The sequence below is a fragment of the Oncorhynchus keta genome, chromosome 34 (assembly GCF_023373465.1).
Source record: "Oncorhynchus keta strain PuntledgeMale-10-30-2019 chromosome 34, Oket_V2, whole genome shotgun sequence".
Taxonomy (NCBI): Eukaryota; Metazoa; Chordata; class Actinopteri; order Salmoniformes; family Salmonidae; genus Oncorhynchus; species Oncorhynchus keta.
This window is the reverse complement of record NC_068454.1, coordinates 59,498,098-59,515,152: the sequence shown is the minus strand read 5'-3', so window position 1 is coordinate 59,515,152 and position 17,055 is coordinate 59,498,098. Positions and strand designations below refer to the sequence as shown.

General features: G+C 43.4%; 1 protein-coding gene across 2 annotated transcripts; it reads right to left on the bottom strand.

Moving 5' to 3' along the window:
- Positions 1-5,969: 5,969 nt before the first annotated feature.
- etfb (electron transfer flavoprotein subunit beta) lies at positions 5,970-10,171 on the bottom strand. 2 transcript variants are annotated; one of them, XM_035750769.2, is made up of 7 exons: positions 10,024-10,171; positions 8,684-8,842; positions 8,082-8,240; positions 7,908-7,970; positions 7,289-7,447; positions 6,985-7,201; positions 5,970-6,720 (listed from the first exon to the last, which is right to left on the bottom strand). In XM_035750769.2, the coding sequence occupies exons 1-6, from the start codon at positions 10,072-10,074 to the stop codon at positions 7,031-7,033; spliced, it is 762 nt and encodes a 253-aa protein (XP_035606662.1). In that variant the 5' UTR covers positions 10,075-10,171; the 3' UTR covers positions 5,970-6,720; positions 6,985-7,030. The 2 variants fall into 2 exon arrangements, with proteins under 2 accessions (XP_035606662.1, XP_035606663.1); XM_035750770.2 differs by having other exon boundaries at positions 9,921-10,070.
- Positions 10,172-17,055: the final 6,884 nt, after the last annotated feature.

Below are 17,055 nucleotides of genomic sequence, written 5' to 3'. Positions count from 1 at the left end.
GTTTGCTGAAAAGGGAATTAAGCTGAGGAGGACTTAAACAAGCTTGACGAAATAATGAACAAAGCCACTGCTACAATTGGCTGCAGCCCGGAAGCAATGCAGGACATGCCCATAAAAAAAGGCTGCAGGTAGAAACACACATGATCATGGACAATGACACACACCCACACCATAGCACTCTAATGCAGCATAACGCAGCACAGGAGCAGCTTCAGTAGCAGGTTCATCCTGCCAAGATCTTCCACAGAGGTTCAGACGGTCATTTTTACCCACAACCAACTAAAGTACTGGTAGGAACATGACATTTGTGCAATAACACATTTCCCCAGTTACTGACATTACTTTCTCTACTGCTCTGGGCACGGGATATCTGTTCTGTTGACCTATGAAACAGAAACACCATTTTATAGTGAAAACCACCTGATTCCGGTTGTGATAATACAAATGGAAGGGAGATCAGGGGATGGAGAGTAGTGCTCCTATGTTTCTTCCTGCAGCAGTAGACACAGAGGTACATGAGGCCGATGAGGAGGAGGAAGAAGAGGAGGCCACAGGGGCTCCCGACAGCGAGGCCTGTAATCTGTGGTCTGCTCAGACCTCCTGTCATACCAGCACAGACACAGTAAAATCTGTTAGAGCAGCACAGACACAGTACAATCTGTGGTCAAGACCATCGGTAGGAACTTTGCAGGACCAGCTAAGGAGGAATGAGACCACTAGTTACACTGTGTAGTCCTTAAACATTCTGCTTGTTGTGCAGACCTGCAACATGCCTGGACCTTACATAGTCTAGCATAGAATAGGGAATAAGTAACTCACTGGCAGTAATATTGCACCGTGTCTGATAGAGGGGGTGATTGGCCATACAGAGGACCATTTTCCCATTGAGGTCCTGAGGCAGGCATGGTCAGGCTGAAGTTTCCAGCACCACTGTTGGCGTTGGTCAAGGCAGGAAAGGACAGCAGGGCTTCTGGGGTGCCTCCTGGCCACCGGCAGTGGAACTGCAGGAGAACTATTGCCATTTCCACATGCGAGTTCCATATGGAGGAGTTGAAGGGAATAAAGATGTGCAGTGGTGAAGTGGATTTGTGAGACAGGGAAACATGTTGTGGCTTTCAGTAAAGGATTAAGTTAAAGGATTCAACTACAAAACTAGAGACATGCGAGTAGTTACGGGTGCACAAGATGAAAATTGTGCTGTTAACTAATAAAGTGGAATAAAAAGTAGTGTTCAGACTAATGCTTCAGACAAATAAGGCGAGATTCAACCAGACAACCTTCTTTCTTACAGAGAACAGTGATTTTCCTATGAAATGTGACAGTGCTGAAAGGGTTGGTTAGGACCAAAGTATAAGGTCCTGTGTCAGTCCGGTTGGGCTAATGGATGACCAGGCTCTTCTGGCCCACTGTGTAGTGGGAGTTGGTCTTTATCTCCACACTGTTAAAGTACCACCTCCACTGGTCGGCCTCCCCCTGCAGTGTGCTGTACTGCAGAGTGAACTTTTCGGCTCCCTCTATGGCATCGGCAGGTGTAACAGGGTTGGTTATGTTTCCACTTGCCTCTAAAGAAATGTGAATTTAATGTTCAAACATTCTTATTGGTTGGTTCAACTCTGATAAAAAATAAGGTGTGTTGTGATTGGCCCGGCTTGCAGATCGCGAACGTCAGGTCTTCCCAGTATGAAAATGTGATGCAAAGGGTAGGTCACGTTCTGTATTATATTTTACAATGTGTACAAGTTTGCTGTACGTTACTGTCTGTATAAATAGTAAACTTTCTCTCCTTTCTTATTTCGCAGGCACTAGTCAATGCTACTATTTCGGCCTGTTGTGCCGAATAATTTCTAGGCAATGGTTCAGTGTCAGTCTCCTTTTGTCTCCACTCAGTAACTGTTATCTACCCATTCTGTGTCACTCCTATCTTCTCTCCTCATGCTACTCACTTTCCTTCTGCTCTATCTCTATCTTGCTCATTTCCTGCCCCCTCCCCCCCTCCCTCCCCCCTCAGCAGTGCGGGAAGGGCTTCTCCGTCTGCCTTTTCTGCTATCTGTCTGTCGCTTCTCTCCTCATAACAGTCAGTATCAAATATGGGGGTCTCCAAATATTTACTAAACGTCCCACTGTCTGAACTCATGGATTTGAGACAAATCACCTGTCTATGGTGGCAATCTCTAAGGTTATTAGAAAGGTTGATTAAGGTTATCTCGAGGCTCTCAATAATCCTGAATCAACACAGATGTCATATATCCCTGTCCTGTTGGCTTGGATTAGGTTCTAAATACTTAACATAAGTCTACCATTAATCCAAGACTATGCCATTTCTTTCTTCTCATTGGTTCAAATTACAACTATGTCAAAGAACTATAAACTCATTCATAATTATCAATTACCTTCAAATCAGTATCACAATTGACCTCAAATTCATTATTCAAATGGCCCTCCCATGAGGCTGATTAGACCACCAAGGAAAGCCATGATAGAGGTCAAAGGTCATACCACCCTTTTACAGTCGTGTTTCATACTATGTTATACAAATTAAAGAAAAAACATCAAGCATTTTCTACATGTTGTATCCCAGGTTGCCAGAACATTCCCTTTACCTAAAGAATTAACGTGTTTAATTCAAACTCAGGAAACAAAACTTCTAATATTCCATATGTGAGTGTACTCCTTTAAGATATCGTGTCTCTGGGAAACATGGAAATCTCCTCACACCCAAACGTTTACTACAAACAAAACCTAATAATAATTCCATTGTACTCCCTCCAATCATTAGTTTTAAATTGCCTCAATTGTTGAATATGTAAAACACATTCAGTATGTCTGCAAACAGTCTCTCAAAATGCTTGATAGGAATACCCTGCCATTAGACACATACAACTGTGATTAATGTGCACTGTCCCTTTAAAATAAAATGAACTCAACCTGCAATCCCCTTTACCGACCTGACATGGTTCCACGTAATGGAAACAGATTATAATGTTAGAATAGATTCATTTTAAATTCATTGGTGTCACCTAAACAATCAAACCAAAAATCTATAACCAGAAACGGTCACAAAACGTTTACGATTCAACTATTCAGACCTGAATCCAGTGATGCCCACCTAGCAATTTTGTTGCTAGATTTAGCAACTTTTAAGACTACCCTGGCAATATATATATATATTTTTGCCTCTAGGCAAAAATATAACCCCTACGTTCTGCCCCTGAACAGGCAGTTAACCCACTGTTCCCAGGCTGTCATTGAAAATAAGAATATGTTCTTAACTGACTTAAAAAATAAAAATTTAAAAAACTCAACTGAGTTCTGCTTTAATTCTATCGTAAGAGTAAAACCAAACTTTCCAACTTTCTCTTCTCTTTCGGCTTCCCCTTTATGAAATGTCCAAAATGTAAAAGTACCATGTACTTCGCTAAATTTATACCGTATGTCAGTCAATCCATAGGAATGAAAAACATTTTGGTGGGCACCACTCTATCGCCATTATCTCTCCGCTATTATTCAGAAATTCTTTAGATTTAGGTAACTGTCTCTTCTATGATTCTGTAATTTAAATACGACTCCATTCTCAATACGTTATTCCAGCAGACCATTTAGGCAACAGACAACTTATTACATCAAAATCGCCTCGCTATTATTTAAAATGAATTAGTCTTTCAATTTAACCTAAACAAGCTAATAAAATGTTCAGTTTATATCTTAAACAAACACTAACAACCATATCTCTCCAGGCAAAACCTATCAATAGTTGCATTACAATCAGAATTAATTTTAGTCTATCGGTGCCCAGGCTGAGATACGAACCCGGGATTCAGACAGCCCAGTATTTAACCCTCAACCTGGTGTTTCCCTTGACTATCTACACCTTTCTTTTGACTGTCTCTATCCACTTTTCTCGACTTTCTCCCTTTCTCTACCTCTATCCACTTTCCCAATAAGTTTGCTAAATTCTGTCCTAGTTCGGTTAAATCTTTCCTGACTTTCCTTCTGATTAAATTACTCCTATGTGTGTCTCACTATTGGTGTGTATGTCACTACTCCCTATGTGTATTTTGCTATCTCTTAACCTAGGTGTGCTTTTCCTTTCTTGAAACTTTATCTATAGTGGTGTTGATTGGACATTAGGTGTCACCGTTTACAACCTATAAGCTATTTACCAGGGGTCGTAAATCCCTAGTCAGCAACCTATTTTTCTGTTGTTGCTTGTTCTTTTGATGTTAATACCTCGTATCTCACTCCGCTATATTAGGTTTCCCTTCGTTCTCCATTTTTTGGACTTTATTTCAGTATTATCTTTTGAATCGGATCTATGGCTAATTGACTTTTGTTAATTGACCATTTTAGTTATTTGTTCGCATAGAATTACCGTCCTATCTCACAAACCTTAGCAATATCCTCACACTTTAGGATTTTATTTAGGTATGTCTTTTGAATTGGATCTATGGCTAATACTACATGTTAATTAACCATTTAAGTTATCCTATTTGTACAAAATCCCCGTCCTATCTCACAGCACCTATTTATATCCCTTGCTAATAACCTCTTGGCCATCCCTCAAATACCCTTTCGGCCATTCCTCACAGACCTCAATTATTAAGCTATTTTTATTTATGGTAGTACACATGTACCTCAGGTCATTGAGGACCTGCTCCCTCAATCGATTCCTTGCTAATACACAAAGTAAACGTCTCCTATATCTTAAATCATTCCCCCAAATTCGTGAATAAAGATTACCGACCTTGCCTTGAAGACGGGGAAAAGCAATGTTGGTTGGTTCTCATCACCACCTCTGTCGTGTACCAGTTCACCACTGGCCTGAAATAAACCCTGGATCCGACTGTGCACGGTTTTCAGCAGTTCCTTGGGACGACAGAGGCAGGTATTGAGATCCGGCTCGAAGGACCACATTTTTACGAGAATTATGTTCTCAATGTTCATAAACCAGTTAAATTAACTACCCAGTCTACTAATCAGGATTTGTAAGAAACTGATTGAAATGAAACAGACGGAGGACCAGCTAAAATAGTCAATATGGTTTATTCACGAGAGCACTGGTCTGTTGTACAAGACAATTCCTTTTATACTGACTAACTATGGTTATACATGATTCTAATCAATTTCATATGATTAAATGGCTTCAGGGTGGAATATTCTAGTCATTCATATAAATTCCATCAACAGGAACAGACATATTTCTAACAATATCAGACTAGTATTAGACATACTTGACTACTCAGACCTAATAACTGAGGATAGCTTCATATTATTTTTTTTATTTTTATAAAGCATTAGACACAGTAGAGCATCAGTTCCTCTTCCACTCCTTTGAGAAATGTGTATTTGGGGATTTTTTTCTGTAAGGCCATTAAGACTCTCTATACAGATGATAACAGCTTTATCAAATTGAAATATAGCACCTCACCTAGATTTGAGTTAAAGAGAGGAATTAGGCAAGGCTGTCCTCTCTGTATGTGTTTTTATTTATCACCCAACTTCTTACAAATTATTTAAATAATAGTCCTGTACAATGTATGTCCATTGCTGGTAAAGATAAGCCAGCTGGCTGACGATACTACACTTTTTCTGAAAGACGCTAACCAAATTCCCATATCGTTCAATGTGACACAATCCTTTTCCAAAGTGTCTGGTCTATATCTTAAGATGGTGTACCATCTTCCCCAGGGATTTAGGGGGTTCAGAACATGCACTCTAATTTTTTATTTCACCTTTATTTAACCAGGTAGGCCAGTTGAAAACAAGTTCTCATTTACAACGGCGACCTGGCCAAGATAAAGCAAAGCAGTTCGACACAAACAACACAGAGTTACACATGGAATAAACAAACAGTCAGTGACTGGATGGTTGTTGCCAAGTACTAGCTACTCAAGAGACGATCTTAAAACCAAAACACTGATGTGGAAAGACACAGAACACAGCAACATAGAATGACACTGGAAAACAGCAGATCCAGATATGAAAAAGACATCTTTATTGTTATGGTAGGATCCTGTACGATCTAAACAGAAGAGGCGCTTATGGTAAAAAGTCAACTTTTGTGTGTGTTTTTGATCATTTTCCCACATCTACTGAGAGACACTGTTCAACCGGAACTGCCACCCAACCCAGAAATAATTATATTTATATAAACTTTATACAAACCAAGTCAGTAGACATATCACACAACCTGAATGCACATTCAGCTCTGCAACTTTGGGTTCTTATTTACACATGGCATCCAACTCAAACTGCATAGCCCAGATGTGTAAATGTAGGGTTTCATGAGAATTTTCAAAGGTCCATGTTACAGATGAAAATGTTATTGTGACACTCTTGAATGTACAGTGCAACACATACAGAAACATGGGTGAATGAAAGTTACTGACTTACATTACTGGCTTGGAAGTTGTCCATTTTTTGAGTCTAGGTCCTTAACTAGTTAGCTACACTCACAGAGAAGATACATTAATTACAATACAGATGTACCATGTGAATTAAATTGCACAATAACAACAGGCCCTCTTCTTCACCCTCTGGGCTCTGTGGGTTCCTATAGGACAGTGTTTCTCAGTCTCCCTTCATTCCAGGTCAGTAGGCTACCATCATGGAAGTCGGAGTTAAACACAGAGATGGGTTCTGCCTTATGGCGATAGGTTCTGCCTTATGCAACCAGTCCTCCACGTTTGCTAAATTACTTTGTTCCATCTCTCAAACACAGACCTGCAAAAGAACGGGGGAATTTACATATTACAGCCAACTAGAGACAGAAACACTAAGCTTGGTCAAGTACAGCACACTATGGCAAAGGTCTGTGTTACAGTTGAGGCAATTTGGTGGAAGAAGCAGATGATTCACATGGGTAAGTTGTTACATAAACGTGAAATGAATCAGTGCTCCGTCATGCTGAGAATCCATCAGACATTTTCTAATGGGTTACCGATATTATCTCAAACAGTCATACTGTTTTTAGGTTTTGAGACTCACCCCTCTGTGTGTCCCCTGCACTCCCCCTTTGTCTCCCACGGGGCCTCTAGATTGTTCCGTTTGCCTTGAGTTTGGCAACAAGGTCATCCACCGTCTCCACCTTCACTCCGGCCAGTCTCGTTGGGGGCTCGTCCACCCTCAACACCTCCACCCGCGACACCATGTCCACCCCCAGGTCCGCTGGCTTCATGTTGGCTATCTTCTTCTTCTTGGCTTTCTGGTAGGTGGAGGGAGGAGATGAGAAATTAAAGTGCTGTGTGTGTGTGTGTGTACACTGTGAGGAAATGTACATTGTGTGTATTACCATGATGTTGGGCAGGGTGGCGTATCTGGGGGTGTTGAGTCGAAGGTCTGCTGTGAGGACGGCTGGCATGCTGATTTTGATGGTCTCTAGACCACCATCGATTTCCCTCACCACTTTCACCTTTTCCCCATCGATGGTCACCTCAGAGGCAAATGTGCCCTGCAAGAATGGAAGGTTGTACATTTAGTGGATGTCATAATCCACATTGAGATTAAATATTATTTGAAAATATCAAATGAACTTAAATGGAAAGAAGGCTTTGTTTTTGCTACCTGACAATTGTAAACCCGTTGTAGGCCACGAGGCAATCCAAGTGTGACATCTGGTGGTTTGACCATGTAAATACACCCTAATTTTGCCCTTTATTTGGCCTTTGGTCTACTTTTCAGTGCAGACTGTGTTGACTGTAGTGACATAATCTAAGGCCTGCTAGTTCAGCTGTTCCCTTCACCTGACATTAAGTCGATATGCTTATAAAGACCATGAGAAAAGGTCCTGTTCCGGACAGAAATGGTATCCAAGTCAGCAGTTAACAGTAAACAAGCCCTCTATGCTCTGAGATCAGTTTAGTGATTCCTGCTGAGAACAAGGATTACAACAAGAAGAAACCACTACTGACCTGTGGCCAGTCTAACAAGGCTGCCGTCATCTGACCCGTCTGGTTACAGTCATCGTCAATGGCCTGTCAAGAAATACCAACACAATCAGTGAGCATTACATGAGATGATGAGGTTTGATTTCAAAGTCAACGGGCATTGGTGTGGCAGTGTCACAATCTATTGCATCGGATGACCTGTTTGCCCAGGATGACGAGTGAGGCCTCCTCCTTCTTGGCCAGGGCAGCAAAGATCTTGGAGATCTGCAGGGGTCCCATGGCCTCGTAGTCTTTTCCTGAGACCTCCACGTGGATGCCGCGATCACACCCCATGGCCAGTGCAGTACGGATGGTCTCCTACACACACACACACACACACACACACACACAATACAAACGCTTGAGCGGTAGGGTTCTCAAAATTATATAAGAACACCATCTGAGAACAATGACAGAATAATACACTCATTAGCACAGTCAAGTTGGAGGTGACCATCTGCAGAATCCTTCTTACAATAGAATGAAAACATACTCATGACCGCTATCTTAATGAAGAAACAAGATCCAAAGCGTCCCTCCAAATGTTAGCTATTGAAGGCCTGTGAAGGAGGATGTAGCCTAATGCTATAGTACGTTTCGGACAGAAATGAAGCCTAAAACTACAGGGCGTAAAGGTAGAAATTAGTAGAGTAGAACAGATATGTATAATGTCATGTAGAATAAGGAAAATGCTGTTGCGTCGTTGAGTCCGCCCGTCTTCAAAATGGCGTCGCCAGGCCAGAGCACCACGTCACTCTTACCGTTACTTGCGTGGGCCCACAGCTGACGGCCACCACCTCTTTGATGAACTTCTTCTCCTTGAGTTTGACGGCCTCCTCCACGGCGATCTCACAGAAGGGGTTCATGGAGTGCTTGACGCCATCTGTCACCACCCCGGTGTGATCGGGCTTCACACGGATCTAAGGGAGAGAGCAGGGTTGTCTTCATTAGGCACCAAACAGAAGAAAAAACAGACTGAAAAAACGTGGGACTACCGGAACTCCAATAAGAAATGCTAATTCAGTTTCAAAGAGCTTTGCTATGGTATGCCCTACTGAACATAAGTGACTACTGGATAGTCACTCAGAAGGGTCAGAGAAAGACAGACAAACAACTAAACAGACAAAGGCAGAGGCTGGAGACATGAAGTGCATGCCGTCAATGTGCCAGAGTTGTGTGGACACGGTGCAGTCTTGGGCACTTATAAATAGTTGCTGTGGGCTCAATGTAGGTGTGCTCTGAGCTTTCCAATTTAATTTGTGAGGCAGTCAAACCAATTCTGGAACAATTTTGAAAGCCTACCACTAACCCAATAGTATTTTACAGGCCATTGTAATTAAACCTTTTAAAACGCCAAAATTCTGTCAATAAGCCCATCCCATATACATTAGTCACCTCATAATACATGACTGGCAAAGACCGTGTCTCTCTCATCACATCCCTTCCTCTGGCTGATAAGAGTTGGGGCAGCATATGGGACAGGGAAGGGTACAAACATAGCTTAACGGAGTGCATGGATCTAGTTGGGTGCAGCTGAAGCAAGAGTGCTCAGACTGTAGTATGAAATAACTGGTAATAGATATGGTGCTAGGCTTCCTTTACAAAAAATATATATATTTTACCTTGGAACTATCTGAAAGGACTGGCTTGGATAGTGATAGCCTGCTATCTAACTGTTCTGATGCTGTGACACCTAGTTGATTATGTTTTTAAATCATTGTGATGAAGCATGAATGAGGATAATACATGTAGCTTAACATGTGCAATACGAATCATCAGCAATACATTGTCAGCTTTCTTTTTAAATTTTGACAGTCGATCATCGATTTACCAATTCTAGAAGTAGCAAACTCTAGACAAATTAACCTTAACTGTTACCTAGATAACCCTGTAATGACCTTGGTATTTTCATTGCAGTTATGGTTGTTAGTTGAACAGACTTGACATTCAAACAATGAACGCTAGCTTGCTAAACTAACCCTTCATCCATCTACCCACCTTACGTTAGCTAGCTACCATAGCCATAGGAAGTCTCGAATGGAAATTCTGCACGTGAAATGTTGAATTGCTTTTAAATAAAAGACAGTGGGGAAGTAGCTACCTTGACAGCATAGTCAATTACACGTTTAACTCCAACAAGAACCCGCGACATTGTTAGCGATTCTTCGGTTCAGCAATGAACAGTAGCTAGTTACCGAGTCACCACAACGAACCTTCACCCAAGAAGCAGGAGACTAGCAGCACAAATGATAACGCCACTAGGTATGTTAATGATGAAACCTTTCAAATAAAAGCACGTATTTCAAAACGTTGCAATGTGAATAACTCATTCAAAACGGATTGAATTGCAATCAATAGCCACTTCTATTGTGACAACAAGAAAATGCAATGACAAATTTATGAAAACATATCCCAAATATGTTTTAAAATGATTTCTATTTAGACCAATAATGGAAAAAACACAAAATTGACACTGGTATGTGTCCCTCCCCAATAGCAAGAAGACACTGTAATAGACTGTACATGGGTTACATATTGGCTCATAGAGATACATTTTTTACCCGTTTCAGTTAAAGTGGGGTGAGAAATACTCAGTAGGGTCTCTACTAAGAAGATATTATGCTTTGTTTTGGAGTGGGACTGTGTTGTAAATACCCAACAGGACTTAATTCTCAGCCAGCAGCAGTCCGCCTGAAAAACCACACATATTTGGTTAGTAGAGACCATACTGAGTATTTCCCACCCCACATTAGTTGACAAGTAGACAAGTTCTCTCTACAAGCCAATAAGTATCCCATATACCGTGTATTGCTTTGCAGTTAAATGAGTGGGTGAAGTAAGGAGTTACTCTGTATTAAACCAGTTGCCCAGCACAAGATCCATTCAAGTTTTGCGGACTCTATTGAGGATTTCCAATAAGATATGTTTGTATTTTATTAAAAGTGTATTTCTTTAAATATATATAGCCTACACAATAGCTTTCAACATACTGGTATAAATAATCCAATATTACAAATAAAATACGTCAAATTATCAATAATTTGTTTCAGAATGGGTTGCAATGCTGTTAAAAACAGTTGTACTGCACTAGTGCTAAAGAAAAATCGAAGTTTAGTATGTCTTTGCAGTGGGACTGTTATTTTGAAAAAGAAAACCGGCGATCGTACTGCCAGCATAATATCCTGCTGATAGGAGAACGGTAACGCACGAAAGGTCGGAACGATTTTCGTGATTCCATTGAAAGAAAGAAGGCGGGTCTAAACGAGACCTCCCATTGTTGGAACCAATTAAATTATGTGAACATGAAGACTGTCAGCAAAAGTGACCTGTAAACCAATGACAGAGAACAAGCTGGTGCCCCTGCTATTTCAGTTGGACACAAAGCCCAGGAAATGTGTTCCGCTCTTCGGTCAACTAGGGTAAAGTTCATTGTGTAATTAAAGGAGTAGCTAATCTTTATAAACTGCTTATATTTATGTTTTTTTTTTTTTAATGTATTTTCACCAAATACAACCTTACCGTGAAATGCTTACAAGGCCCCTTAACCAACAATGCAATAAGTGCATTGACAACATCATCCCCACAGTGACCTTAAGTACATATCCCAATCAGAAGCCATGGATTACAGGCAGCATCTGTACCGAGCTAAAGGCTAGAGCTGCCGCGCTCAAGGAGCGGGACACTAATCCGGATGCATATAAGAAATCCCGCTATGCCCTCAGACGAAACATCAAACAGGCAAAGCATCAATACATGACTAAGATTGAATCCTACTACACTGGCTCTGACGCTCGTCTGATGTGGCACTGCTTGCAAACTATTACGAACTATAAAGGGAAACCCAGCCGCGAGCTGCCCAGTGACGCGAGCCTACCGGATAAGCTAAATGTGAGGCAAGCAACACTGAAGCATGGATGAGAGCACCAGCTGCTCCGGACAAGTGTGTGATCATGCTCTCCGTAGCCAATGTGAACAAGACCTTTAAACAAGTCAACATTCACAAGGCCGTAGGGCCAGACGGATTACCAGGATGTGTACTCAGAGCATGCGCAAAATCACTGGCAAGTGTCTTCACTGACATTTTAACATCTCCCTGACCGAGTCTGTAATATCTACATGTTTCAAGCAGACCACCATAGTCCCTGTGCCCAAGAAAGTGAAGGTAACCTGCCTAAATGACTACCACCCCGTAAAACTCACGTCTGTAGCCATGAAGTGCTTTGAATGCCTGGTCATGACTCACATCAACACCATCATCCCGAAAAACCCTAGATGCACGCCAATTCGCATACCGCACCAACAGATCCACAGATGACGTAATCTCAATCGCATTCCTTTCCCACCTGGACAAAAGGCACATGTATGTGAGAATGCTGTTCATTGACAGCTCAGCGTTCAACACCAAAGTGCCCACAAAGCTCATCACTCAGCTAAGGAACCTGGGACTAAACACCTCCCAATGCCACTGGATCCTGTACTTCCTGACGGGCTGCCCCCAGGTGGTAAGGGTAGGCAACAACACATATGACACGCTGATCCTCAACACTGGGTCCCCTCAGGGGTGCTTGCTTAGTCCCCTCCTGTACTCCCTGTTCATCCATGACTGTGTGGCCAAGCATGACTCCAACACCATAATTAAGTTTGTTGACGAGACAACAGTGGTAGGCCTGATCACCGACAACGATGAGACAGCCGACAGGGAGGAGTTCAGAGACCAGGTAGTCTGGTGCCAGGACAACCTCTCCCTCAATGTGAGCAAGACAAAGGAGCTGATTGTGGACTTGAGGAAAAGAAGGGCCGAAGGGCCCCATTAATGACGGGGCTCCAGTCGAGCGGAGTTTCAAGTTCCTTGGTGTCCACATCATCAACAAACTGTCATGGTCCAAACACACCAAGAGAGTCGTGAAGAGGGCATGACAACACCTTTTCCCCCTCAAGAGACTGAAAAGATTTGTCATGGGTCCCCAGAGCCACGAAAAGTTCTACAGCTGCACCATTGAGAACATCCTGCCCGGTTGCATCACCGTCTGGTATGGCAACTGCTTGGCCTCCAACCATAAGGCGCTACAGAGGGTAGTGCGTACAGCCCAGTACATCACTGGGGCCAAGGTTTTTGCCATCCAGGCCTTCTGTCAGAGGAAGGCCCCAAAAATTCCAGTCACCCAATTCATAGACTGTTTTCTCTGAAAGCGGTACCGGAGCACCAAGTCTAAATCCAAAAGGCTCCTTAACAGTTTCTACCCCCAAGCCATAAGACTGCTGAACGATTAATCAAATGGCCACCTGGACTATTTACGTTGAACGTCCTCTCACTGTCAACTGCGTTTATTTTCAGCAAACTTAACATGTGTAAATATTTGTATGAACATAACAAGATTCAACAACTGAGACATAAACTAAACAAGTTCCACAGACATGTGACTAACAGAAAAGCTATAATTTGTTCCTGAACAAAGTGGGGTGAAAATCAAAAGTAACAGTCAGCATCTGGTGTGGCCACCAGCTGCATTAAGTACTGCAGTGCATGTCCTCCTCATGGACTGCACCAGATCTTGCTGTGAGATGTTACCCCACTCTTCCACCAAGGCACCTGCAAGTTCCAAGACATTTCTGGGGGGGAATGGCCCTAGCCCTCACCCTCCGATCCAACAGGTCCCAGACGTGCTCAATGGGATGGAGTTCCGGGCTCTTCCCTGGCAATGGCAGAACACTGACATTCCTGTCTTGCAGGAAATCACGCACAGAACGAGTAGTATGGCTGGTGGCATTGTCATGCGTTACACCAAGGCGGGTCATGTCAGGAAGAGCCTGCAAAAAAGGGTACCACATGAGGGAGGAGGATGTCTTCCCTGTAACGCACAGCATTAAGATTGCCTGCAATGACAAGCTCAGTCCGATGATGCTGTGACACACCGCCCCAGACCATGATGGACCCTCTACATCCAAATCGATCCCGCTCCAGAGTACAGGCCTTGGTGTAACGCTCATTCCTTCGACGATAAATGCAAATCTGACCATCACCCCTGGTGAGACAAGACCTCAACTCGTCAGTGAAGAGCACTTTTTTCCAGTCCTGTCTGGTCCAGCAACGGTGGATTTGTGCCCATAGGCGACATTGTTGCCCGGTGAGATCTGGTGAGGACCTGCCTTATAACAGGCCTACAAGCCCTCAGTCCAGCCTCTCTCAGCCTATTACGGACAGTCTGAGCACTAATGGAGGGATTGTGTGTTCCTGGTGTAACTCTGGCAATTGTTGCCCTACCCGGTGCTCTGACCTCTTTCTCCCCTCTCTCTCCAGATGAAATCTTGCGTCTTGTGACGGCCGGCCGCCCAACAACCTGCCCGCTCGACCCTATCCCCTCCTCTCTTCTCCAGACCATTTCCGGAGACCTTCTCCCTTACCTCACCTCGCTCATCAACTCATCCCTGACCGCTGGCTACGTCCCTTCCGTCTTCAAGAGAGCGAGAGTTGCACCCCTTCTGAAAAAACCTACACTCGATCCCTCCGATGTCAACAACTACAGACCAGTATCCCTTCTTTCTTTTCTCTCCAAAACTCTTGAACGTGCCGTCCTTGGCCAGCTCTCCCGCTATCTCTCTCAGAATGACCTTCTTGATCCAAATCAGTCAGGTTTCAAGACTAGTCATTCAACTGAGACTGCTCTTCTCTGTATCACGGAGGCGCTCCGCACCGCTAAAGCTAACTCTCTCTCCTCTGCTCTCATCCTTCTAGACCTATCGGCTGCCTTCGATACTGTGAACCATCAGATCCTCCTCTCCACCCTCTCCGAGTTGGGCATCTCCGGCGCGGCCCACGCTTGGATTGCGTCCTACCTGACAGGTCGCTCCTACCAGGTGGCGTGGCGAGAATCTGTCTCCTCACCACGCGCTCTCACCACTGGTGTCCCCAGGGCTCTGTTCTAGGCCCTCTCCTATTCTCGCTATACACCAAGTCACTTGGCTCTGTCATAACCTCACATGGTCTCTCCTATCATTGCTATGCAGACGACACACAATTAATCTTCTCCTTTCCTCCTTCTGATGACCAGGTGGTGAATCGCATCTCTGCATGTCTGGCAGACATATCAGTGTGGATGACGGATCACCACCTCAAGCTGAACCTCGGCAAGACGGAGCTGCTCTTCCTCCCGGGGAAGGACTGCCCGTTCCATGATCTCGCCATCACGGTTGACAACTCCATTGTGTCCTCCTCCCAGAGCGCTAAGAACCTTGGCGTGATCCTGGACAACACCCTGTCGTTCTCAACTAACATCAAGGCGGTAGCCCGTTCCTGTAGGTTCATGCTCTACAACATCCGCAGAGTACGACCCTGCCTCACACAGGAAGCGGCGCAGGTCCTAATCCAGGCACTTGTCATCTCCCGTCTGGATTACTGCAACTCGCTGTTGGCTGGGCTCCCTGCCTGTGCCATTAAACCCCTACAACTCATCCAGAACGCCGCAGCCCGTCTGGTGTTCAACCTTCCCAAGTTCTCTCACGTCACCCCGCTCCTCCGCTCTCTCCACTGGCTTCCAGTTGAAGCTCGCATCCGCTACAAGACCATGGTGCTTGCCTACGGAGCTGTGAGGGGAACGGCACCTCAGTACCTCCAGGCTCTGATCAGTCCCTACACCCAAACAAGGGCACTGCGTTCATCCACCTCTGGCCTGCTCGCCTCCCTACCACTGAGGAAGTACAGTTCCCGCTCAGCCCAGTCAAAACTGTTCGCTGCTCTGGCTCCCCAATGGTGGAACACACTCCCTCACGACGCCAGGACAGCGGAGTCAATCACCACCTTCCGGAGACACCTGAAACCCCACCTCTTTAAGGAATACCTAGGATAGGATAAAGTAATCCCCCCTTAAAAGATTTAGATGCACTATTGTAAAGTGGCTGTTCCACTGGATGTCATAAGGTGAATGCACCAATTTGTAAGTCGCTCTGGATAAGAGCGTCTGCTAAATGACTTAAATGTAAATGTAATGTTGTTGTCATCCTGTACCTGTCCCACAGGTGTGATTTTCGGATGTGCCGATGCTATGCTGGTGTTGTTTCTTTTGGTGTTTTTCAGAGTCAGTAGAAAAGGCCTCTTTAGTGTCCTAAATTGTCATAACTGTGACCTTAATTGCCTACCGTCTGTAAGCTGTTAGTGTCTTAATGACCACTCCACATGTGCATGTTCATTAATTGTTTATGGTTCATTGAACAAGCATGGGAAACACTGTTTAAACCCTTTACAATGAAGATCTGTGAAGTTATTTGGATTTTTACAAATTATCTTTGAAAGAAAGGGTCCTGAAAAAAGGAAGTTTCTTTTTTGCTGAGTTTACATGTAGGTAGGGGTAAAGTGACTATGCATAGATAATAAACAGCGAGTGGCAGCAGCTATGTAAGATTATGAAAACCAGTAACCAAAAGGTTGCTGGATAAAATCCCTGAGCCGACAAGGTAAAAATCTGTCAGTTAACCCACGGTTCCTTGGTAGGCCGTCATTGTAATTAAGAATTTGTTCTTAACTGGCTTGCCTAGTTACTTTAAAAATGGTTTGTTTTTGTAATAATTTATGGGAATATAAGTCTGTGTCACGCCCTGACCTTAGAGATCCTTATTTATTCTCTATGTTTGGTTAGGTCAGGGTGTGACTCGGGTGGGAAAATATATGTTTTCTATGTCTTTGTTGTTTTGCCAGTCTGGTTCCCAATCAGAGGCTGCTGTCTATCATTGTCTCTGATTGGGGATCATACATAAGTTGTAATTTTCCACTTGGGTTTTGTGTGGTGTTGTTTTCTGTTTAGTGTCTGTGCCTGACGAGACTGTTTGGTTTCGTTTATTTTTTTAAATTTATATTTTTTTGCGTGTTTCTTGAAAATAAATATCATGAGCACTTTCCACGCTGCGCTTTGGTCCACTCCTCCTTCCACCGACGAGAACCGTTAGTCTGGTTCAAACATCATATTCAGCTAATCTCAAGACTGTCTTTAGCAGAGGCTCATCAGAGGAGCAAGAGAAGGACCATTCTCCTCAGTGAATTTCATAAAAATGTAAATGTTCTAACATTTTAAAAGTTATCCTTGTTAAGTATAACTAAACTAAATATAATCACGTCACCAAATAATTGATTAAAACACACCAT